This window comes from Glycine soja, chromosome 12 (genome assembly GCF_004193775.1).
Source record: "Glycine soja cultivar W05 chromosome 12, ASM419377v2, whole genome shotgun sequence".
Taxonomy (NCBI): domain Eukaryota; kingdom Viridiplantae; phylum Streptophyta; class Magnoliopsida; order Fabales; family Fabaceae; genus Glycine; species Glycine soja.
Genome location: NC_041013.1, coordinates 8,710,029 through 8,736,736, shown reverse-complemented (window position 1 = coordinate 8,736,736; position 26,708 = coordinate 8,710,029). Strand labels below are relative to the sequence as shown.

At 33.0% G+C, this 26,708-nt stretch overlaps 1 protein-coding gene across 3 annotated transcripts; it reads left to right on the top strand.

Moving 5' to 3' along the window:
• The first annotated feature begins 1,835 nt into the window (after positions 1 to 1,835).
• LOC114378331 (homeobox-leucine zipper protein HDG2-like) lies at positions 1,836 to 9,656 on the top strand. 3 transcript variants are annotated; one of them, XM_028336901.1, is made up of 13 exons: positions 1,836 to 2,205; positions 2,741 to 2,984; positions 3,407 to 3,609; positions 3,773 to 3,890; positions 3,987 to 4,175; positions 4,517 to 4,963; positions 5,369 to 5,470; positions 5,672 to 5,872; positions 6,100 to 6,274; positions 6,810 to 7,081; positions 8,012 to 8,107; positions 8,222 to 8,622; positions 9,283 to 9,656. In XM_028336901.1, the coding sequence occupies exons 2-12, from the start codon at positions 2,874 to 2,876 to the stop codon at positions 8,591 to 8,593; spliced, it is 2,286 nt and encodes a 761-aa protein (XP_028192702.1). In that variant the 5' UTR covers positions 1,836 to 2,205; positions 2,741 to 2,873; the 3' UTR covers positions 8,594 to 8,622; positions 9,283 to 9,656. The 3 variants fall into 3 exon arrangements, with proteins under 3 accessions (XP_028192702.1, XP_028192701.1, XP_028192703.1); XM_028336900.1 differs by having other exon boundaries at positions 1,837 to 2,205; positions 9,277 to 9,656; XM_028336902.1 differs by having other exon boundaries at positions 1,838 to 2,205; positions 3,346 to 3,609; positions 9,277 to 9,656.
• Positions 9,657 to 26,708: the final 17,052 nt, after the last annotated feature.

The following is a 26,708-nucleotide window of genomic DNA, read 5'->3' as shown; positions in this document are numbered from 1 at the left end:
ACAGAATGATTTTTCTTAATAATTTGAAAATATTTTATCATGCATAATGTTAATAAAAGAAACTCAAGTATTAATTAAAGAAATTAAAAAACTAAGAACCTTCTTTAATATGATTAATTGAGGAAATATATCAATTTAACACATTTCAAGAAATAAAAAATACATGCTTATGTAAAATATTAAAAATATATATAAATGTTATATCTCCGTTAAAAACACGTTTAAATTTAGAGTTCAATTAAAATATATTGAAAATGTTTTTTTTTTGTAGTATTATCTAATACTGTATAAATTATACCATGTAAGATAATATTATTGATTCTTGTAAGAATTACTTTAAAAATATATCTAAACGGTTTGTAATCATGCAATATTATAAATTTTCTTATATTCCGTAAAAAAATAATATTTTATTATAATAATATATAAAATCAAACTCTTATATTCATAATATAGGAAATAGTAGTCTTCAAAAAAACAGGAACGAATAAATCATCTCAATCTTATCATATCAATTATTAATTACCTAATTTCTTTAATTAATTAAATTATCAATAAAAAAAAGGTGAACTTTGGATCAAATAATATAAAGTTATTTCAAATTAACCAATGTTGTAAAATTTGGATCTTAAATATACAGTCACATTAACTTTGTAAACAATCTTACGCATTTGAGCAAGGTTACTTCCGCTGAAAGATGTATATAAGATGAATTTGTTTAAAGTTTTAAAAGATAACTTTAAAATAAACATTTTTTAAGTAATAAATATGGGCCAATTTGTTTAAACTTGAAAAAATAATTTAAAAATAAGTACTTTTTTAAATAAGTAGATAGAATTTGTGTCAGTTTGTTTAATTTTATTTATTGAAATAAATGCTTATTTTATTAAAATAAATAACTTTCTATTTTTTTAATGTGTTTTCCTAAATTATTTCTACTTGTTTTAAAAAGAAAATCTTTGCAAAAAGACATTTATATAAAAAAATTATTTTAAAGTTTTTTTTAAAAATTTAAACAAACTCACCGTTTGTTTCTTCAAATAAGCGGATTTTTTTAAAAATAGAAACAGTTAAAAAAAATAAAATAAACATAAAACTAAATATTTTATTAAAATAAATACTTATTTTAACAAATAAGTTTAAACAAATTATCACATGATTTACTTCTTAAAAAAACAAAAAAAACTGTTTATTTTAAGTAAAAAAAGTCTAGACAAACACATGATAAAATCATAAAACTACTTATTTTATTTTTAAAAAAATACTTATTTTAAAAATATGCTTTAAAATAATTAGCTCATAATTTGCATCAAAAATCACAACTCACGAATTGGGAGTGAATAAATTAATAGTAATTAGCTTGGCTCTTTTTCTTATTTTTTACTCCCTATTTTCCTTTTTTATAAGGCTTACTAGACTCTTTTGCATGACCAGCGTCTCTGGTCAAAAGAATTAATAATAATAATAATAATAAAATTCATTAAAAATCACATTAAAAGAATATTAATAATCACATTAAAAACATATTTAAAATCACATTAAAGCACATTAATGACATTTTCAATAGTACTAAGAACTCTTTCAATTCTTGAACCAATATTACTCTTATCTTAATGGAAAATACTCTACACTTATCCGAACGAAAAAACTGCAAAAGAGAAGAAGAAATGAATGGAGTGACACGCACAAATTAATTTCAAGATACCAGCACTTAGCAATTTAGCATTTGTTTGGTAGCCGTCATTCGTTGCATTGCATTGCATTTGCATTTGCATTGCACCGTCAACTCGCAAAATATTTAAAGTTTTATACTACACCAAACCAAAAAATATGCTGCGTCTCTTTCTCTCTCCCCTCTCTAGCAATTACACCTCTTTTGCCCTCCATTAAATGCAATTGCACCCTCTCAATACGCTCTGCAATTACTCTTCGCTGCCACATTTTCCTCCATCTGTTCCCCACTTCTCTCTCTCCTTCAATGCCCTTGTCCCTCTCTCTTCTTCTTCTTCTTCTTCTTCTCACTTTCTCTCTGTAACACCTTCTCTTCATGATATAGCTTCTTCACCTTTTTTTTCTTTCTTTTCTTTGTTACCATATATAAGTAAACTAGATTCCATAACTGTCCCAAGCCCTTCCTTCAAAAGGGTCCTCTCTTTTCAACCCAAAACAGATCTACACCTTCATCTTCCACCACCACTCTCACTGGTAAGTGCTAAAAAATATTGATAATAAAAGCTTCTGTCGCAACCAGGGTCGCGGCGTGTTTGTGTGGAACATTCATGTTTTGTTAAGGTTCTCTAAGGTGACATTTGTTTTTTTTTTTTTTAAAACGAAACTAATGAAGCTGTTTGGTACATTTTGTGAGTTCTACTAACATTTTCCGGGTGAGTCGCTTGCAGCTAGGGCTGTGAGAAAAGGAACGTTATTAGGTCTGTAAGAAAAAAGAAAATATCCTGAAATATAGGATGCGTTGTAGGATTCTCCGAGATCTTCGTGTTGTTTTATTTTATAAATAAAAAAGTTTTGATTTTGTTTTGTGAAAAGGCAAAAGATCAGATAAGGGTTACAATATTTCTTTTCTTTTTTATTCTGTTTACATATATTGATGATATATATATGCATAGCGTATATTTGTTTCGAAATTTTGATAAGTTTTTATCTTTTTAATTTTTTTTCGGCCGTTTGTATAACTGAGTTTTGTAGTAACACACTGACTCGCTTTGACATTGTCATCTGACAGAATCCAAGGGCTCAACCTCTTTTAGCTTTTTCTCTATCCAAGAACCTCTTAAGAGAGAGAAAGAATAAGAGAAAGAGAAAGTGAGAGAGCCAATTCTACATTTGTTGGTGGTGGTTTTTGAGGCATGTGAAATATGCAAGCCGGTATTATGATGATTCCGGCGAGAAACATGCCTTCGATGATAGCAAGAAACAACAACGTTGTAGGGTTTTTTGGATCATCTGCACTTTTCACTCTTGCCCAGGTCGGTGCTTTTTAACTTTTCACCTTCTCTTTCAACTCTTTTGACTCTTACCTTTTTATTTTTTTATTTTTTAACCTTTTCAAATTTTCACTTTTTTAACGCTCTCTCTTTTGAATCACAAATTAAACAACCCTTCTGTTTTGTACAACCAACCAGGCCAAATATCCTTCTCGATATTACAACTCCGCGTTTTCCCCAAAACTGCGTTATTTTCTCCATAAAAAAGTCAAAAGAAAAAAATTACACGTTTTTTTTATAAAAAAACAAGAAAGAAAAGAAAATAAAATGTTGATGTGTTTGTGTCTTTTTCTCTGAGAGAGAACCGTACTATACTACATGTGTTTGAATTGTGTTTTGTTAGATTGAGAAACTATAAGCCTCTCCGGAACCTTAAAAGATCTATAGCAATAATAATGTTCCAGCCGAACCTGATGGACGCGTTGGAGATGGGTCAGAACACTTCCGAGAGTGAGGTTCCTCGAATCCTTGAAGACGAGTTCGACAGTGCCACCAAGTCCGGTAGTGAAAACCATGAAGGTGCCTCTGGTGAAGACCAAGACCCTCGTCCCAACAAAAAGAAGCGTTACCACCGCCACACCCAACACCAGATCCAAGAAATGGAAGCGTAAGTTTTCCCAAATAAACCCCAATTTCGTGATATTTTTTTTATACCAGAAATAGTTCTGTTCATGTCAGATAAAAAATTCTTTTTTGAGTATTTAAGTTCAAACTTAAACTTTTGGTTAAACTGGAGCAAATAAAAAAATTGGATGAATTTTGTTTTGCAGTTTTTTCAAGGAGTGTCCGCACCCAGATGACAAGCAAAGGAAGGAACTGAGCAGGGAGTTAGGGTTAGAGCCATTGCAGGTTAAGTTTTGGTTTCAGAACAAGCGTACTCAGATGAAGGTATATTTGTATATCTTTGGTGCATATATAGTAGGTTTTGCTTTTCTATTTTTGTGAGTTGTTGGTAAAGGGGGTGATGGAGTTTTGTTGTTGCAGACACAGCACGAGCGGCATGAGAATACAAATCTCAGAACCGAAAACGAGAAGCTTCGAGCAGATAATATGAGGTATAGGGAGGCTCTTAGCAATGCTTCGTGTCCTAATTGTGGTGGACCAACCGCTATAGGAGAAATGTCATTCGATGAACATCACTTGAGGCTTGAAAACGCAAGGCTAAGAGAAGAGGTACATCAATTAATTAAGTAGAGCTAACATTTTATGTGTGTGACACACTATGTGTTTCAATAATTCTATGGCTACTATTCGTTGGTCCAAGTATGGACCTTAATTAAAATAAATATTAAAAGAGCATGCATTGTCCTTTTTAATGAGTGCATGCACCCAATTCAACTCATATTATATATATTAGCAATGACCTAACATGCCCAACAGTTGCAAACCCCAAAGGGATAGTTTTTTTTTTCTTCTTTTTTCTCTATTCTACTTGAAGTCAATTTTGTTCGAATTGGGTGGGACATTTGATTATTTCATGACATTTTTTGACTTTTTGATTTATTTATTTTCAGATTGATCGCATCTCAGCAATTGCTGCAAAGTATGTAGGGAAGCCAGTGGTGAACTATTCAAATATTTCTCCTTCTCTCCCTCCTCGTCCGTTAGAACTAGGGGTTGGTGGTGCTGGTTTTGGAGGCCAACCAGGGATTGGTGTGGACATGTATGGAGCTGGGGATCTTCTTAGGTCAATTAGTGGACCCACTGAAGCTGATAAGCCAATAATCATAGAGCTAGCTGTTGCAGCTATGGAGGAGCTCATTGGGATGGCACAAATGGGTGAGCCTCTTTGGTTAACTACCCTTGATGGCACATCCACTATGCTCAATGAGGATGAGTACATTAGGTCTTTTCCTCGAGGGATTGGTCCAAAACCTAGTGGCTTCAAATGTGAAGCTTCAAGAGAAACTGCTGTTGTTATCATGAACCATGTCAACCTCGTTGAGATTCTCATGGATGTGGTATGTTTCTATTCTCTTATTCTATTTTCAAAAAGGTTTTGTGGACACCATTCAGGTGTCTTCCCTGGAGAGAAAAAGAAAGAAAATGTTCAAGGTACACGTATGGGTGGAAAGAAGAGAGTCAAAGAGAAAAGTTAAAGGAAGAAACTAGGACTCATAAATATAATAAATGATGTGATAGAAAATGAAAAGAGATAAAAAATGATAAATGTGACTAATATGATGTTGCAAGAAAAGAAAGATCAAAGAAACTGAGTGTTAATTAAATGTATGTTTACACTCGTAAGGTGTTAAAAGATTGTAGTTGTTATACATTATTATTTGTCTATGTTGTGCTCCTGAAATGTGTTATTTCAAGCCCTTATTTCTCTGGACTTTTACATTTGATTTCTTTGTTCTCTTCAGAACCAATGGTCCACAGTGTTCTCTGGTATAGTCTCAAGAGCCATGACTCTGGAAGTTCTATCAACAGGGGTGGCTGGGAACTACAATGGTGCCTTACAAGTGGTACATATTTACTATGTTAAAGTAGTTTAATTAACTTGCAAGCAATTAGAGATATAAGGCTGATTGAATAATTAAGAGAAGAAAAGGAAGGAGCAGAAGGTCGCGGGTTGAACCCCTCCTACTAGTAAAACTAACATTTTAATAACTAACATTTGTAAAAAATAAAAAAAATACAAATGAACCTATTGTTTGTTTCTGCAGATGACAGCAGAACTACAACTACCTACACCACTTGTGCCAACTCGCGAGAGTTATTTTGTGAGGTATTGTAAGCAACATGCAGATGGGACTTGGGCAGTTGTGGATGTTTCTTTGGATAATTTGCGCCCAGGTCCTTCAGCCAGATGTAGAAGAAGGCCTTCTGGTTGCTTAATTCAAGAAATGCCAAATGGCTATTCAAAGGTATCAGACACTAATATAATATACATGGTAGTTTTGTACATGTTTGTCTTTTATTTGTATTTTTCTTCAAAGGTAAGGTTGTTGAACCAGTGACACCGGTTACACTGACCTTTCCTATAACCTTGTGCACTAGGCCGTACCTTTTATTTTATTTTTTTCTGTTAATTTTTTTTATCTACAAATATTCTTAGTTAATGTTGGCTTAGTCTGTAATCTCTATTTATTAGGTCACATGGGTTGAGCATGTAGAAGTGGATGATAGAGGTGTTCACAATCTTTACAAGCAGCTTGTTAGCTCTGGACATGCATTTGGTGCAAAACGTTGGGTTGCAACCTTAGATCGACAATGTGAAAGACTCGCTAGTGCCATGGCAACAAACATTCCCACTGTAGATGTTGGCGGTATTAATAAAATACTTATTCTCTAGTTTTACACATTCTTTAGTTTTGAAAAAAAATAAAACATTCTTTTTAACACTGTTTTTTTAATTAGTTATATTAATTATAGGATAATGATATCACAAACATTCTTTTGATATTCTTTTTTTATCTCTCTTTATCATAGATATTATATCACATGGCAATGGTATATATATTTTTCAATCTCTCTCTCGTCAAGTGGCATAAAGGTGTTCATACATGATGCATTATTCTTAATTAAAATTAATTGAAACTCTTAAAATCAAATTAACAATGAGATTCAAATAAAATGAGATAAATAACTTTTTTTTTATGAAAACTACTTTAGTAATATAAAATGTTATTATATTGTTTGTTATTCTGTACTTATAAAATTTAGCTTATGATAATGTTTGAAAATAGTGTAGCTATTACAAAGCACACATTGGCACGTTGCTAGCATTCCTAAAAGTCTTTGATGGGGACAATTTTGTATCTTAAAATTAACTTTTGATTCTTATATACTATGGTACTATAGTGATAACAAACCAAGACGGGAGAAAGAGCATGATGAAGCTGGCTGAAAGAATGGTGATAAGCTTTTGTGCTGGAGTGAGTGCTTCCACTGCTCACACATGGACAACACTCTCTGGGACCGGTGCTGATGATGTAAGGGTTATGACCAGAAAGAGTGTGGATGACCCTGGAAGACCCCCTGGCATAGTTCTCAGTGCTGCCACTTCTTTTTGGCTTCCTGTTCCACCTAAACGAGTCTTTGACTTCCTCCGTGACGAAAACTCTAGGAATGAGGTATGTGCAAATTTTTTTTAAAAAAGGCTAAGTTAATAGCGTTTTAGGGTCCATTATTGGGTGTTAGTAGGCCCATTATTAATTAATAGACAACCTTCATCTGGTAATCTTGCTTACTTGATGGATTTATATTTATTAATTATGATTTGACTTGCCTATTTTTTTCACCAATTATCTTCTATCAAATGCTTTGGATTACATGCATATCTTTTTCACATTGCCTAAGACAGCATGATAGATACTCCTCCTTTTCAATAAAGGCCCGGGATATGCTAAATGAAAAAGTGTTAGGTAGAATAACGATAGATATCTACTTTTACACAAACAAAGCAATTTACATTTAGCTGGTGTTTATTATCTAATTGGTCCCATTTCATTTTCTGCTCACCTATGTTCTGAATCTATTGATGTAACGTGATTAATTTATGTCAACAAAAATGTGTACCATGCATATTTGTGTTAGATAAGAAATTCTTCATTTTTTTTCTTTTTTACGCACGTCTTTTCACAAATTAAAGAGCATCAACTTCTATTGGAAAAAAAATTAAGTTCAACGGTGAACATATTAAGTCAATGCGATCTTAACAAAACTTATTTTTAATTAAAAAATAGAATTAAGTTAATAAATCAAGAGTTGCTCTTTGACTACAAGCAAGTGCTGTTACAAAATAAATGTTATTAATTTTTAAAGAATTTAATTAGAATTTGCTTTATATTTCTTGAATTTTTGTAAAAATTATTTAAAAAATTTAATTATATATTTTTATATTGATTACTACATGAAAATTAAATTCATTCTAAAAATTATAAAGCATATGTAAGCATGTGTTTGTGGGTCAGTCCTAATATCTTGATCTTTATTTCTATTTAGATTTAATTTGTATATTGTTTCTTTGTCATTTTAACATTTTCAACCCCTTAAAACGACAGTGGGACATTCTTTCCAATGGAGGAGTTGTCCAAGAAATGGCACACATTGCAAACGGAAGAGACACAGGAAACTGTGTATCTCTACTTCGAGTAAATGTATGTTATATATTATATCTTATATATGTATATTCATTATTTGTCAATTTGAAACATTCCCAGTAAATTAAACTGAGTGAAGTGTGACTAATTAACTATGTCATAACCTTGTAGAGTGCAAATTCGAGCCAGAGCAACATGTTGATATTACAAGAGAGTTGCACCAATTCAACAGGCTCTTTTGTCATTTATGCTCCGGTGGACATTGTTGCAATGAATGTGGTTCTAAATGGTGGAGACCCAGATTACGTGGCACTTCTTCCTTCAGGGTTTGCTATTCTCCCTGATGGAACCACATCGCATAATGGAAGTGGTGGCATTGGCGAAACTGGCCCTAGTGGTTCTCTCTTAACCGTTGCGTTTCAAATATTGGTGGATTCTGTTCCAACCGCGAAGCTTTCTCTTGGATCTGTGGCCACTGTGAACAATCTCATTGCATGCACTGTTGAGAGAATCAAGGCTTCTTTGTCTGGTGAACCTGCTTGATCAGAGCTTCAAGACTTTTGGATTCTGCGGTACGTTCATGATCATGAAACCTATTCAAGCTTTATTAGCACACGTGCACCTGTGCACGCACTTTTTTTTTAATTTCTTTGATTTTTCACAACACCTTGATTTTAGGGGTGTTAGGAACTTGTTTTATGCTTCCTAATGCATGTTGGGTTTTAAGAATTTTTATCAAACTATGTATACATGCTTGGAGAAGGGTTTATCTAAATTAAAGTAAATTAATTTTTTGAATTCAGAACTATAATATATGTCATCATATATAACAGGAAAAAAAAGGTTGGTGGAGGTGTTAACTCTGTCACACTTTGATAGAAGAAAGAATATTGTAGATGTCATACATGATTGGATAAGAAAATGAAATAAAGAAAAAGGAGTTAATGGGGTATTTAGAATATAGAAATGTTCATTAATCATGCATTACTTTTAAATGATTTTTTAATATTACATTTTTTTCAAACCCCTAACTATCAATTATTATTTTTCAATCTCTTTCTTCTTATCGTATGATATTTTTTTCTTCTTCTATCTCTTTCACATTAAGTGTCAACTAATGATTTAGATATCTAAATTTCATTTTGCTTTGTATATGAAACTCTTCAACCTATTCTTGCTTCTACTATTCTACTAATTTTAATGTTTTATTTTACTTGACAACTCAGTTGCAGTTTACAAGAAGGATCAACGGGACGCATTGCATTGTGGAAAATTAAAAAGTTGGTGTTGAACCTCGGCTTATATTACAAAGACGGGGAGAAGTCAAGAGCGCACCTTGCATGATTCCTTCTCAGTGCCCCAAAAGAGTTCTGAGAGGATTAAGGTTCGGGAATTGACTTCCCTAGCTAGATATAGTAAACGTTAAGAGCACATTTTAAGATCTTGCTACCCTTTACCATTTCCAAGACTAAAATATATATATAGCTAGCTAGGATTAACCTTTTGAGTAACTAGGGTTTAACATTAATGTAAAACTCTTGTCTTTTTCAATATCTGATTTTGTGTGATTTAGAAGTAGTAGCACCGGCACTAGTTGGTGGGAAAATTTGCATTTAGTACGCAGTCTAATCTCACCAAACCTCCTTTTTGAATAGGTTTTGAAATGGATTTAACTTTTCCTTTTTGTGAGTAAGTTTACACTAAGTAATTAACATAATTAACATAGCTCATCATATCTTATTACTTTAATCTCTTATCCTAACTAAAAGTTGAATTACGATCGGCTAAATAGGATAAGAGTTCATTTCTCTCTATCTATATGGTAACCAATTAATTTATATATAAGAAATAAATATACATTAAGATTATAGTATAATTAATTAAATTAGCTAATTTTAGTATCATAAAATTTTAATTAATAGTATGATAAATTTTAATAATTTCAAGAATATCTATAGAATTAATGATTTAAGTACGTAGTAGTTTAGATATTTCTTTAATAAAATTGACCATACTATAAAAGTGACATCAACAAACTATTAATGTTTTAATGAAATTGACAATTACGTCTTATCAACAATAGCTTGAAGTTGAGATGGGTAATCAATACTTAACCCAATAAATGTCCGTGACAAGAAAAGCTAAACGAGGGAGACAATCAGCTGTTCTATTTGCCCTTCTTTTTAATTACCAAATTAAGACTATGGAAATTAGATAACCTGGCCCAATGCATACGATCTTTAAGCACACCTGCAAAATAGCTTCTTCTACTAAGCGAGAGTGACATTTCCAAGCTATATGAAGTTTGTTGGCAATCGGTTTCATATTCAACCAAAGGGAGACACAATGTGATGCTGTCTTTATTGACCATCTAAAAGCTACAGTTTCATCAATTTTAGGAGAATAACAGTGAGGAATACAAACTGCAGCATATGCCACAATAAAGTTTCATCAAAATTGGCCTTGTTCACCCTATAAAAAATTTGCCACATATGGAGATTTTCTATGTTGCAAAACCACATTAGACAAAAGAAGAAACCTGTCTCATACTCCAAGTCATTTAACTCCAAACAAGTATACACCCACTCTGCAAAGTTAGTATTCTCATCTACATTCACCCGTCCCCCAAAAGGAGAAGAAAACCAAACTCTTCTAACCTCTTCACACATGATCAAAGCATGGACCCCGGTTTCCTCTTTTTCTCCACACCTGGGACAAATTGGATCGACCTGGATGCCACTGATCTTATGCAATTTCTTCTTGATGGGAACAGTAATTTGACAAGCTCTCCAAGCCAAATTTAAGCATTTATGCAGCGCTTTCACTTTCCATAATTTTTTCCACAAATCACTAGGAATTGAGCTAGATGCATGAGGCTTGTGATGGTGTGGTATTTTTTATAGCCTGATAATAGGCAGATTTAACGGTATAAATACTATCATTCCTATCAGGGGCGGACCCACGTGCTGGGTTGGGGGGGGGCATGATATAAGGATATAATTCAATTTATCAGATATTTAATTTCCTTTTTCTTGGATAACAGTACGTAGTATATACGGCCCTGTGCGCTAATTCATTGGAATTAATTTAGGATTAGACCAACGTTCACGTAATTATATGGGGATTGCAACTTTTAATTATAGATTCTGATTTTTTTTATGCGTATAGTTCATGAAGGCAACAAGTTTGAAGGCTTTTAGCATTTATCTCTTAATTTTTTTAATTATAAAATCAATAATAATCCTTTTTAAGAAATTTTATCTAAATATTACATTTTTATCAAATTTTAGTTATTATACAATCAGTTTTTATCTTTTGACTTTTTTAAATTATAAAATGAATAGTAATTTTATCTTCTTTTAAGAAACCTTATCTAAATATTTTATCAAATTTTATTTATTATATAATCAATTTTTATTTTCTTTAGACTTTGTTAAACTCTATTTTTCTTGTAATTGAAGGAGTTTAGTTATTGTTCAAATCTCATATTGGACTGCCAGAAACACATAACAGTTGATAATCACAAGTTACAACCATGACATTAGCAAGAGGCAAAAATTGAAAGATACCCCCACAAAAGAAAAATATTTTCAATTTTCTATGTTTTATAATTAATGTTTTAGTATTTTACATTTATATAAAATAAATATAATTGGCTAATTATATATTATTTTTTATTCTAACTATATATATAATATACTATAATATTCGTAATAGATTAAGGATATTGAGACAAATTATAAATATTTTGTATAAAGATTGATAATATATTTTTTTATCAAGTTGATAATATATTTGTTGCATGAATTTTTTTGTTTTTTTACCCGTCATTGGAGTCTGGGTCGGTCCCTTATCCCTATGCTTCCATATTAGAAATCACTAGAACTCTCCATATTTAAGGGTAAATTCATAATGGTACTGCATAAAGGCTCATTGAACATAGATCTAACCTTTGAAATGCCCCATTGACGGATGGAAACATCAACCAAGTCTGCCACCAGTGTGGACTCGTCATAGTTATTTAAAGGTGCAGAATGAATACAATTGTCCACTGTGTTTGGTGTCCATCTATCCTTTCAGATCCTCGCTGATTGACCATTGCCAATTCTCAAAGCACCTTCCTCCACTAACTCCTTAGCTGACAGAATGTTGAACCAATTATAGCTGGGTCAATGATATATTTTTGCAACTAGAGGATTAGATCTTGGGTAACATCTTGACTTTAGAATCCACACAACCAGAGAATCCTCATTATATTCACCAATCTCCCCTATTGTTTTGCAAGCATGCATGTCCATATTAAAGGCCTTCATACACCTAAAACTAAGACCACCATTAGATTTTGCATCAGTTAACTTATTCCAGCTCATCCAATGCGTCCCAGAAGAATCTCTAAGTCATACGTTCAAGTTAATTGCACAAAGAGGAAAGGAATTGGTAACAACTCATGATGTAAGTTGGGATCGACTGAACATCTTAGATAAAACTTTCTTCTTCCAAACCCGGGCTCTAACAAACTAAAACACTTCAAATTTTGGTCTATCAATGAGGGTTGGTTGGCCCAAATATCTAACAAGGTCTCCCACTGGCTTTACTCCCATAAGCATTTCTAGCTCATTTACTCTGAAACTCAGTACATTTCATCTGCAAAAAATAATGAGCTATGGAGAGTATACAGAGACAATTTTCCACATTCATTCAATCCTGGTCAACCCTATGGACAAGGAGTGTGATTTTTTTTTATTTTTTTTTTTGCTCCATTTAAAATTTATTATATAATTTATATTAAATATTAAATTAAATGTGTATGTAATTTTCTTTTTAATTTCCGACGCATTAAAAAATGTGTATATAATTCCTGAAGGTCATTTTTGGCCATCACTTAAAGGATAACTGGTAAGTTGTGTTGTTTTTTGGCAACGAATTTCAAGTAACCTATTTGTTGCTCCAATATTAGGTGATTTTTGCTACTGTTTTTAAAAACAAGCCCCATGATAAGTCTATTAAATTTATTATTATTTTTAATTTTAATGTTTTTAAACGTAGGGACCTACATTTCACGATCTCCGACGAAATCTCACAAGAAAATGACTTGTTGGCTATCTTCAGCTATTCCAATCTCTTGAAGCTTCCAACTTCCGACAGAATCTTTCGAAAAGCCATTGCTAGAGACATCGAGAACCAGCAACAGTACATGATCACATTGGTTAACCAGGGCAGAAACTTGCCACACACAATTGCGCTGAATGTTCAAAACCTCAAGAATGCTGGAACACATGGTGGCTTGAGGCCACGCGAAATCTGTGAACCCATTAAACCCTAACTAAACCATACAAAGCTAGCGATGGTGTTTTGAGCAAGACATTGCAAAAAAACATAAGTGGGAACCACATAAATTGTTTCGTGTGAGGGACAACACACTTGAAGCTTGGAGAGACCAAAAAGGTCAACGTACTTCAAATGAAGAGGAAGTTCTCGGGGATTTCCCCCGATGGATCATTGCCAATGATGTTGAGAAAATGACGATTGAGCGAGCGAGGTTACAGAACTTCTATGGGAGTCTGACAAGAGAAGGAGTTGGACCCGAGGCTAAGCCTTCGAAGAATGCCGTTCCAATTTTATTATATTTTAAAATTTAAAAATGATAAAAAATTTCACTATTCCTAAATTTAAACGGTCGGTCAGAACTTACAACTTAGGCCACGTTAACTTCAATTGGACCAAAATAATATGATTATAGTATTTTTAAAAATTAAAATATCTAATTGAAATTTTTAAGAATTGAGGGATGGAATTCAATTTTTATAAATAATTAAGGGATTAATACTACAATTAAACCTACATTATCAATTAAGCCTACTTTTCTATATCTCAATCGAGAAAAAAAAAAAAAGGAATGCAATAGAATCTGAAAATCTGCACAACACAATAAGAAAGGAAGAGATGTGATCGTGGGTAAAGAGAAGAGGGAACTTTGATTATTTACTTTTTTTCTTGAAAAGACAAGTTAAATTATAAGATTGTCCGATCCTTTTCTTTACCTGGAGTTAACATTAAGGAAATCAATTTTTTTTCCAAATAAAAAAGGTGTTTAATATATATATATATATATATATATATATATATATATATATATATATATAACTTAAATATGTTTTAGGCTCTAATAGTAAATTTTGTTTTGATTCTTAATAAAAAAAATTTGAATTCCTAATAAAAGGAAAATTTTGTTTATGGTTTTTGTTAATTTGTTTTAGTTGTTCTAATATATTTATTCTTTTATTTTTGTTACTAAAATATGTTGATATCATTTGTTATTAGTGTTTATCAAATATTTTTAAAGAAATTAATATAAAATGAACAAGATATTATAATGACTAAAATGAAAAATAAATATATTAAGAGAACAGAAACAAAAATAATAAGGACTAAAAACAATTCTTTTACAGGAGACTCAATAAAAAAATATTAAAAATTTAAAATAAAATTCATTAATTTATGATATGCATGCTTGCCTAGAATGAGAATTCGTTAACTTTGGTTTTCAGTCTAAAATTTTATTGTTTTTTTAACATTTATTTAATCCGGGATGGTGACACGATGGTTTAGGAGCCGAACTCACTATTTAAGTGACAAGACAACTAAGTTTTAGTCATCTTTTGCTTTGTTTTAGAACTACATCCTCTGAGTGAGTTAATGCGGGCAAATTTCCCCATTTGGGGTTGTTTTAAAAACTTTTTCCCCAAATGGGGTGCTTTTGAAACAATTTACTCAAGGGGACTGGTTTCGACGTAAATGCATGCATGGTGCAAGCAAACCGCCAGTGGGACTGGTGGGTTTGCTGCTGGTGATTGGACTCGCCACTAACAGTGGCGATATGCACATGCAAGCCTCAACTCGCCATTCGAAGTGGCGACATGCTACAGCAAGGGGAACCGCCAGTTTGGCTGGCGAGTTCCCAGCACGTAGCCCTCAGGGCTAGGCGTCAGGGGCACAGGCCATGCAGCAGGCCATTCAGGGTTTGCAGCTGCAGCAGGCTGGATTTGCCAATGAGGATGGTGGGATGCGCTTCACGGGAATCGTTAAGCTGGCTGGTGATTTTCTTTGTTTCAAATTTGTCCATTATAAAAGCAGGAACTCAGCTACACTTGCATTGCTTTCTTCTTCTTCTTCATATTACTCCAGTTCTTCATATTACTGCACTACATTGATGTTCTTCTTGTTTTCTTTCTAGTAAGTATTTTATATTGGTAAATATATGTTGTATTATATATATATTTTGAAACATAATTTTAGTGAAAATTATTTACATGGTTGTTCCTGTTGTAGGACAGTGCTTGTTCCTGTTACTATTACGTGGTTTCTTCTCCTCCGAGCTATTACGTGGTTTTTCTATTTGGTAAGTGTTTCTTAACTTGGCTTGGTAATTTTAGTTAATATGTCAATATTATTTAAGTTAAATTTTTTAAATTATATATTATTAGTTGTCTTATATATATATATATATATATATATATATATATATATATATATATATATATATATATATATATATATATATATATATATATTGTTAGGTTAGTTTTAGTTAATTTGATAATATTATTTTTTTAAAATTTTGTAAATTAGTATAGTATTAATTGTTTTATATATAGATATGCTAAGTTTGTTGATGTTAGGTGAAACTTTTAAATTTTAAGTAGTATGTTTAAATATGATTTAGTTGGTATATTATTATTTGTACGTTAGTTATAGTTGATTTATTAATATAATTGTGTTAAGATTTTTAAAATTTGTATGTTATTATTTGTGATAAAATTATTTGTACGTTAATTTTAGTTGTTATGTTATTATTATTTGGTTTAGATTTATTAGGTTTGTATGATATTATTTGTATTATATATATGGCATTTTAGGTTTAGTTAGAATGTGAATATTATTTAGTTTATTAAATTATAGTTTTTATTGAAATATATGATACTTTATTAATTTTATATATACGCTCTTTAAATTTTTTATTCCATGAAATTTTTTTGATTTAATACCTTTTTTTTGTGTATAATATTTGTTATATAATTTAAATTTTAATAATTGGAAAAAAATATGGTCATTTAATTAAATTTATGTAGGTATTTTAATATTTAATTTTGTTATGTATAGAGTATTTTAGTTAGTAAATTAAGTTTTGTTGTGTTAAATTTATGTACGTGTTTTATTTTATAATTTTATTATGTACATATTTTAATTTGGTCATTTATTTCAACTTATGTTGCTATGTTAATTTTTAATTATGTTATTTGTAGAGTATTTTAGGTAGTATTTTAAGTTTTTTTGTATAAAATTTATGTACGTGTAACAATTTTTAATTTTATTATGTATTTTAATTTGGTCATTTATTTAAATTTTTGTAGTTATTTAATTTTTAATTTTGTTATTTGTAGACTATTTTAGGTAGTATTTTAAGTTTATTTGTGTAAAATTTATGTACGTGTTTAAATTTTTAATTTTGTTGTGTATTTTAATTTGGTAATTTATTTAAATTTGTGTAGGTATGTAATTTTTAATTTTGTTATTTGTAGAGTATTTTAGGTAATATTTTAAGTTTTTTTGTGTTAAATTTTTGTACGTGTAACAAATTTATGTATTTTAATTTAGTCATTTATTTAAATTTGTGTAGCTATTAAATTTGTAATTTTGTTATTTGTAGAGTATTTTAGAACATTTATTTAAATTTGTGTACGTATTGTTATTTTTAATTTTGTTATTTGTTCAAATTGATGTATTTTGTTATTTATTCAGATTTTAATTATGTGGTATGTATATTTAATTGATTTTTTGTAAATGTAGTTAATTTTTTTAATGTAAAATTTTTGTTGTCAATTTTTTGTATTATATTTTACTTTACAGTATCAATGACATGTTCTTCGTCATCTTCATCTAGTATACACATTAAGTTTGGTCCAATAGATGAAGACATTTTATGGCTGCAAACTAAACATGTTTCCGAACATGTTTGGAATGGGGAACCAGACAGGAAGTTACATATCAGACGAGCTGTACCCATCTATCAAGGACAAGAAGAAATACCAGAGGAAATTATTACTCTGTTTCGCCAATCTGGATTTTATTGGATAATGAAGATGGGGTACCTAAAAATTAATTCTTCATTAATTACAGCCTTGATTGAAAGATGGAGGCCCGAGACACACACATTTTACTTGAGATGTAGAGAGGCTACGATTACTCTTCAAGATGTGTCAGTCTTGTTAGGTCTTCATACTGAGGGGGCACCATTAATTGATCAGACTAATCTTGATTGGGCTGAATTGTGTGAAAAATTATTGGGAGTCAGACCACAGGAATGTAAACTTCAAGGGAGTGTGGTCAAATTAAGTTGGCTGACTCACCATTTTTTAGAAATAAATATCCATGACGGTAACATATAACAATTACAAAGGTTTACCCGTGCATGGATCCTCGGATTCATAGGAGGAGTTCTATTTGTTGACAAAAGCAGCAGTAAAGTTTTCCTAAGGTACCTCCAATTTTTACGGGACTTTGAACAGTGCAGCACGTATGCATGGGGACATGTCGTGCTTGCTTATTTATACAGAGAGATGTGCAGCGCCACCGATTACAAAATAAAATCAATCGGAGGTATGTGCATCTTAATCCAAATGTGGGCATGGGAACGCTGCACGACTTTGGCTCCAAAGAGAACTCCTCCTATGATAGAAAACAAACCACTCGGACACAGGTTAGTTGTTTAAAAAAAAATTCATTTGAAAATAATCAATAATGTAACGCGTCGGCACTAATTATTTCATATTTTTTTTGTAGGTGGTTGCGACGTGGAAACCAACATATTGGCAATGATGATCTAATAGTTTTCCATCGCAAATTAGATATCATGAAACAACATGAGGTAACAAGATCATTATGTATTTGTTAAATAATAAATAAAATGTCATGGTTTAAGATAAATTAACAATTGTGTTATTGTATGCAGTTTCTGTGGGAGCCTTACACAGCAACTGTTATGTCGATGTTGCCTCCCATTTGTTTGGTTGGCAGTGTGGCGTGGTGCGCAGTGGTGCCACTCATTTGTTTTCATGTTGTAGAGTGGTACCAACCGGATAGAGTGTTGCGACAATTTGGAATGCAACAACCTATTCCGGAGTCTCCTTCGCAACCACAGAATATTCATGGGCTAACGCTGAAAGGCAAACAAGATGAAAATTGGTTTCAGCTGTTGGCCCCATTTATCAGTCAGTGGAATAATCGAGCTAAGTTTAGGGTCGACGTTTATCCTCGACAAGATGGCCTATTGAGTTTTAACTCGGATTACTTGGTCTGGTATAGGCGAAAAACAAAAATGTTTGTCGACCCAAACAATGCAAACACGGCTACATTGGTATTTATTTCTTTTTAATTACTTAACTTCAATTTATTTTTTAAATCATCGACATTAATTTGCTTACCCTAATAATTGCAGGGTGAAGTTGTCGAGACATTGCAGTATATGGTGTCTCCACAATGGCGAAACACATGGACAGTTGATGATCTCGTGCCATATGTGGAAAAGTTAGCGATTTTATCCCAAGAGCAAGAGAGGATCACTGAGCCTGTGGCACATGGTCCAGCATCAGAGCGTCGATTTCCCCCACAACAGTTTCACATGCTTCAGTCAAGTGTTGAAACTCGAGGTTTTGACAGATGAAGGGAGATTGTTCAAGCGGAAGATTTTTCCCAGCAAATGGACCAGGGTGGCCATGGAATGTATTACACGCCACCAACATTTTCTCAGTATCCTTCGCAGATGTATCGGTATCCTTTCGAAGGTCATGGCACTGATATGTCTGCAAGTGAATATTCGTTTGGTGGTGTTGCGGAAACACATCCTCATTTTTCATGGCCGACCATGACCCTTTCACAGCAACATGATGCCCCAATGGCAACACCTAATGCCCCATTAGGTCCGCAATGGGATGTACCCGGAGCAATACCTGATATGGGTGACTTATTAGGTTTTGATTTGCGTCACGAGTTTTTTGCAAAGGCTAAGCAACAAGGGCGGAGACAGCGCGCAAGAAGAAATTCGGATCGTCAAGCCCGAAGGTGGGATCAACCATGTGGCACATCCTTGCGCCATCACGGACACCATAATGACTGATTTTGATGTCTCTATTTGAAATTTGTGTTGTATCTTTGTAATTTGAATTTCAGACTTAATTTATGGTATTTCATACTACTTGTTATGGAATTTGTTATGGAATTGCGTTTTCAATGACCATTTGTTATGGAATCACCATCGCGGACACCATAATGACTATTTTTATGTCGCGCATCAAACTAGAATAATAAATAAAGTCATAAAGAAAAATTAAAGTAGACAAATCAAATTAAGTAATGGTAGTAATCATAATGACTATTTTTATGTCGCGCATCAAACTAAGTATATGGTTTAGGTTTAGGGTTAGTGGTTTAGGTGAAGGGTTAGTGGTTAGTGTTAGTGGTTAGGGTTTAGGGTTAGTGGTTAGGGTTTAGGTTTAGTGTTAGTGGTTAGGGTTACTGGTTAGTGATTAGGGTTTAGGGTTAGTGGTTTAGGTTTAGGGTTAGTGGTTAGGGTTAGGGTTAGTGGTTTAGGTTTAGGGTTAGTGGAAATGGTTTAGGGTTAGTGGTTTAGGTTTAGGGTTAGTGGTTAGTGTTTAGGGTTAGTAGTTAGGGTTTAGGGTTAGAGGTTATGGTTTAGGTTAATTGGTTTAGGGTTTAGGGTTTAGGGTTTGTGGTAAGGGTTAGGGTTTTGGGTTAGTGGTTAGTGTTTAGGGTTTGTGGTAAGGGTTAGTGTTAGTGGTTAGTTTTTAGGGTTTGTGGTAAGGGTTAGGGTTAGTGGTTAGTGTTTAGGTTTAGTGGTTTATGTTTAGGGTTGGTGGTTAAGGTTTAGGGTTAGTGGTTAGGGTTTACGTTTAGTGGTTTAGGTTTAGGGCTTAGGGGTTAGGGTTGATGGGTATGGATTTGGTTTAGGTTGAGGGTTATAGTTAGAGGGTACGGTTTTGGTTTAGGGTTGATGTTTATGGTTTTAACTAACGAATTCATTGAACCCCACAAATAAATAATGTACAAAAGGCAAAATGTTTTTAACTACTGAATTCATTGAACCCCAGAAATTCAATACATTGAACAGAACGTAAACAAATACAAGTCACTCAACTAACATACATAAATCAACGATTTGAACAACTCCCACGCTCAGATTGCATTGGACAGCGACGCCTGTTATGCCCTTCGGCTCCACATCTACTACATTTTGGTCGGTGCTCAGAGGGTTCGACCCAATCCATCTCATTTCTTATCCTTGTTGATTTTGGCCGACCTTTCGCACGAATTGTAGTTGGATCAGGGATAAGTGTCCATGCGTCATCAGAAGGAGGAATAGCCGCTTCATTCCCAAGAGGCCACCATTGTGCGGAGTAAGCTTTTAAGATGTGCTCGTTTGTATAAACAACATCTATATATTGATAGTAGTTCATGATCACGTAACCACAAGCTGCAATAATGTGTGAACATGGATAGTGAAGCGCAGAATACCTTCCGCATTGACAATGATGACCATTCAAGTTAATTGCCCACTTTTGTCCGCCACGTTGCGTTATAAGGTTGAAGCTCTCCTCTACTTCAAACCTTGTGGAGTGGATATCATACACGCGAACGATGTGCGTACAAGCTTGTTCTGGATTTTTCCTCAGTTCTTTAACAAGCTTTGAACAATATACTTGGCCTTCATTTAACTGTCTTTGGGCTTGGCGGCCACGCTCAACAAAGTACTTTCGACTCCTACTGTACATTGATTTCACCAATGCTATTATGGGAATGTTGCGACAATCCTTTAAAACCTTATTGATACATTCTGAGAGGTTCGTTGTCATGTGGTCATATCGACGTCCTTCTCTATCGTAAGCCATCGTCCATTTTTCCTTTGAGATGCGATCAATCCATGTTGCTATGGCTGGACTCAGTTCATGAAATTTTTCTAAATTTTGATCAAAAATGTGCTTGCAAGGAGTGTAGGCTGTATAAAATTAGTTATGAATAACAATTTTAAGTATAAATGAAAGTAAAATAAACGTGACCATCAAATATGAAATCTTACCCAATTTCTTCAACATTTCTTTTTGTTTGGTATTATTTAATTTTCGATTGAAGTTGCTTGCTATGTGTCGCACGCAGTAGACATGATAACTGTGGGGAGGTTGCCAGCCAAGTGCTTCGTTAGCGACAGCGGACTTTATACTCGCGTGTCGATCAAATATCAGACAAATATCATTTTTATCTGTGACATGTTCACACAAGTGTGCCAAAAACCATGACCACGCTGTCAACGTCTCACCTTCGACCACCGCGAATGCTAGAGGAAGGACACCACCATTTCCATCTTGTGATGTGGCCATTAAGAGGGTCCCACGGTATTTGCCGTACAAATGTGTGCCGTCAACTTGTATGATTGGCTTACAGTACTTGAAAGCCTCTTTACATTGGCCAAAAGTCCAAAAAACTCTATGAAATTGGCGGTGTTCGCGACTAACCGTATTTCCAACGATAAAATCGTCATGTAGTATTTGAAAATACGATCTAGGAGAATGATTTTGCATGTGTGTTAGCCTCGACGAAAGTTTCGCATATGACTCATCCCAATCGCCATATTCAATAGCAATGGCTTGTTGTTTCGCCAACCAAGCTTTTTTGTACGACACCTTGTACGCAAATTGACTGTTAATCCTCTCTTGAATCAATGAAATTTTTATCGATGGATCTTCTCTGATCATGTCTGTCAATAGATTAACAAAATTTAAATGACAATTAAGGCTAAACAATAACATAATATGAACATAAAATACGTACCTACTACACAAGTGGCAATTAAATCTGAATCAAGTTTCTCGTGATCTTGGGTCATGGTCATATTGAGACATGTGTGTGATCCACCCCATTGAGTGACTTTCCATGAATCAGTTTTTTTAGATAGAATTGACCTCATGTAGAAAGGGCAAGGACAATCTGCATTTTTATTCAAGCAACAAACCACATACTTGTCCCATTTGCTTTCAACCACTTTGAAACTTTGATGCACCTTCATAACATATTGTTTGACCGCATTCTTGACCGCATCTTTACTATCAAATTCCATGCCAACATATAATTCTTGGCCAACATTAAAACTGGATGACATCTCCAAACCGCAAATGTCCTCCTCATCAGGATGACTCCAGTTGATATTATTATAATGCAAAGCATCATTCCAAAATGGATTCTGAATTCCTTGTACACCTTATAGTCCAAAAATAAATTCAAATCATACTTATTTGGCATTAAATACAATTGTCGTGAAATAATAAATGTATTGACGTATTTTTTAAGAGGAAATTATACCTTCTGCTGGGTGAACAATTCTTACTGGTGGAATCATCTCGGTGACTTCATTGTCTGTATCAGATATACCATCAACACTGTCATCTTCGTCTAAAGACTCTTCAACGTATAAGTTAGACACAAAATAATAATAATCATCATCATCTTCGTGAAGATGTAAATTGCTCATATTTGTTGGCGGTTGTGTCTCATCATTAGATAAATAATTTCCACATGATGTAAGCGAATTTGCAGAATGAAACATTGAACCACCAGCCACATCCTTTTCTGTGTACAATTCTAGAACTGACATTTCTTGTTATTGTTTAAAACTTTCTAGCATCGTTTCAACGTCTTCGTCATCGCAGATTTACAAGGCAATATATTTTCCTGACACTAAAAATCTACAACTGATAGCAGAAATAATTTCATTATTTTGTAACTTTACCTTGTCTCCAATTTTTTTTTTCAAAGTACTGAAACTAATTCCACGTTTAATCTGAATCTCTTTTTTACTGCCTTCAAATATTACACCATCACTATCTTCATATACCCTTCCATTGAAATACAACACTGTTATAACCGAATTCATCGTGTACCTACAAAAAAATATTTTAATTAATTAATCATAATAAATTCAAAATAGTAAAATGTAATCACAAAAAATCTCTTTAACACAATTTTACATTAAAACATTATTCTATAAAAAATTTATTAACTTTAAATATTTTTCATGGTAAAAACTTAAAAAAATAAACGATTCCTACGTAGTAATTTTAAAGCCCAAATAAACCATAAATAAAGTTAGTATTATTTATAATTAATTCATTTTCATAATAATAACTTCAACTTACGTACTACAAATAAATATAATGGGAAAAAAATTAATTTTAAATACCGTTCAAGTTAAATGCTCATAAAATAAATTTACTATAACTTTATATTAAAATAAATTTCCACACTAAAATTACTTATTTCGAATAATTATGATGTTACAAATTTTTTTACTTTCAGACACTTTTGACAATACACGCTCGATCAATTTTTAACACTAACAAAGTATTAACACCAACCTAATCTAATTAAAAATATACTAAAATTTTCATATTTACCAATTTTTTTCAGGACTCAAATATTTTCTTTAGATAAATATCATCAAAAAAAAATTCTATTTTATACACACAAACAAGCATATCAAATATAAGACTAATTTAATTAAAAAATTATTAAAAACAATACATTCAAAATGCTCTAAATAATTACTTACAAAATATTTTATAATACAAATTATTTGATTCAAAATTACTAACTTGATTCAGAAATTTATGCCTCAACAAATAAATTTCAAACCTTATACGCACAAATTTAAATCTCAAGAAACACTTACAATTTATGAAAACTGAAATGTAACTTTGAACGCACAGCACCAACACTAAGAACTTGCAGTTTTGAATACACAGCGAACTCGCTTTGGGAAAAAACACCAACACTGAGAACTTGCAGTTTTGAACACACAACTAAAATGCAGTTTTCAACACACAACATGACTGAGGTTTTTTTTCGAGTTTATAAAGGCATTGAATCACTATCTCCAATGGCTATTTCTTTGTCCCTAAATCGCCAATGGCAGTTGCAACTTGCCCTTAACTCGCCAATGGCAGTTGCAACTTGCCTTTTGGCTGAAAAAGCTTAAGCACCCCCTGCCACCTGAAAAAGGCTGAAAAAGCAACCCTACGAAGCAGCCTGGAACTCGCCAGTTTGACTGGCGATTCCCACTCTATGTGTATATCGCCACTCTGAGTGGCGAGTCCTTCCTCTGCATGTGCATATCGCCACTGTCAGTGGTGAGTCCAGTCACCAGCAGCAAACCCGCCAGTCCCACTGGCGGTTTGCTTGCACCATGCATGCATTTACGTCGAAAACAGCCCCCTTCGTAAATTATTTCAAAAGCACCCCATTTGGGGAAAAAAGTTTTTAAAACTACCCCAAATGGGGAAATTTTCCGTTAATGTGAGTGAAAGAAAGGTCTATGGACTGGGAAAAGCGTGAGGAGCACGACGGGGTTAAAGCTTTTATAGAATTTTCCTCCTTTTTTTCTCTTTAGGCATTCATTTACCATGTGTTTGGATGGAAGATTGGAAAGACACCCTCACCACCCTCATCATCGCTGATTGGAAAGACATTGCCGGGGAGATCCCCACTTGCGTCACCGCGCTTCCCTCTCTCCGCCTCCTGGACCTCATCAACAACAAGCTCTCCATCGAGATCCTCGCTGACGTCGGCAAACTCTCACGTCTGACAGTCCCAAAACTTGCCAACAACGCCCTTAGCGGCAAAATTCCAGCATCCATCACTCGACTGGGCTCACTAAAACACCTCGACCTCAACAATAATCAGCTCTGCGGCGAGATTCCGAAAGACTTTGGGAATCTGGCCATGTTGAGAACCAGCTAAACGGTACGCCGCTGAGAGAGAGTTACGGAGAATACGTGTGGCTAAGAGAGGGAGAGAAAGCTGGTGTGCGCTGAGGAATTTTAATTCCTTTGTTTTGGGTAAGAATTTGAAATGCTGTTAAGTTAGTGTATTAAAATGCTTTTAAAAAATGACAGTATTTTAATTACTTTTAAAATATCTCATCCAAACAAATTACATTATAGGAAGACATTTTATTATCTTTGTTAAAATACTTTACCTACTTTAATTTTTCTATCCAAACACATTGTTAAGGTTTTATGTTTTCCAATGTCCATAACTAGTTAAATTCCTAAGTTAAGGTTGTGATATGGGAATCCCAATTTCTTATTTTAATTGAAGTCAATTGTTATTCAGTTAATTGAATTATTCCATTATTATTAATTAATGAATAAATTGATCTATTTGAGCTTGTTTTGAATCAATTAACAGTCCACCACCAATGTTGTGATTAATCAGTGGACCTATGGAATAATTGGGTTTAGAATAACATCACATGAACAACCGTGTTTACTAAACCTCTAGTTAGATTAATTAATTAATCATTAATCATCCTCGGTTAATTAAGGGGAAAATGATTAATTCATGACCAACATCTATTAATTAAATTAAGAAGAATGATTAATAATTGAAATTTAATTTAGGTTTCTTGCACCGTATGGTAAATTGTCACAAGTCAACTTCATATAAGGAACTGAATTCAAATCCGATATTACATCCAAAATTACGAAGTTTGATTCAGGATTCAAATAGAATAAAAATTTGGGAAAATTAAAGGGACATTTGAAATCACAACCCTAGGCATTCTTATACGTGAAAAGTTTCGATGAAAATGGTTGCTCATTGCTCTTAGTACAAGTCTTCATTAGAACCACGACCTTCTTGTCTTAGTTAAGTCACTACTTATTTTTCTCGGCCAAATCGTTAGCATCAACATTGGCTATAACATTAGGCATACAACCATCAAAAACAATGAATGACAACTTTTCAAATATAATAATATGAAAAAAGGATACAGTAACAAAATCTGAACACGAAATTCTCATTTTCTTTTCTCTGCATTATCTTTCTCATATCCTTTGAAGATCAAAGAGATTCCGTATTTTATTTCAGACCCCCCCCCCCCCCCCCCCCCCCCCAATTAATTTGAAACCTTTAAAACATTTCACCTATCATCTTCCATCTTGAAAAGCTCATATATATTGTTTGATTAACATATTGATCTTAGTACATTTAACATTGTTTGTTCCCTCATGCGTGTGAGTCAAGATGTCTTACATTTCTTTGGCAGGTTAGTAGCCAAATACTTTGTTATATCCTGATCTCAATAAAGAATAAGTGGTAAGATATCTAACCTTTGCGTTCAACTTGCATTCTATTAACTTCTTCTTCAGTTCATTATTCTTATGGGGGAAGGAATTCCAAGAGAATTCCTTGGAATATTACAGCATTCACTAGAAATAACGTTCCACAGAGTCTTGATAAACATTTCCATCCTATCTTTCTAATAAGGATAATCCTCACCAAAGAAACAGGGAAGATGCTGAAGAATCTTATTATGGATATAAAACCAAAAGGCTCTATTAGTTGAATATAGTATTATTTTGATCCTTTCATTTGCCAGTTATTATTCAAGCTCTTAGAAGATTAATTTACATGGTGTGAGAACTTTACATCTTAGCAACTGGGTTATCCGGGTAAATTATTACATACGCAGATCATATCTTAATTGGTGTTTTGCTAAGAGACAAAGCATAACTAACTAAAGATTTTTCAATTT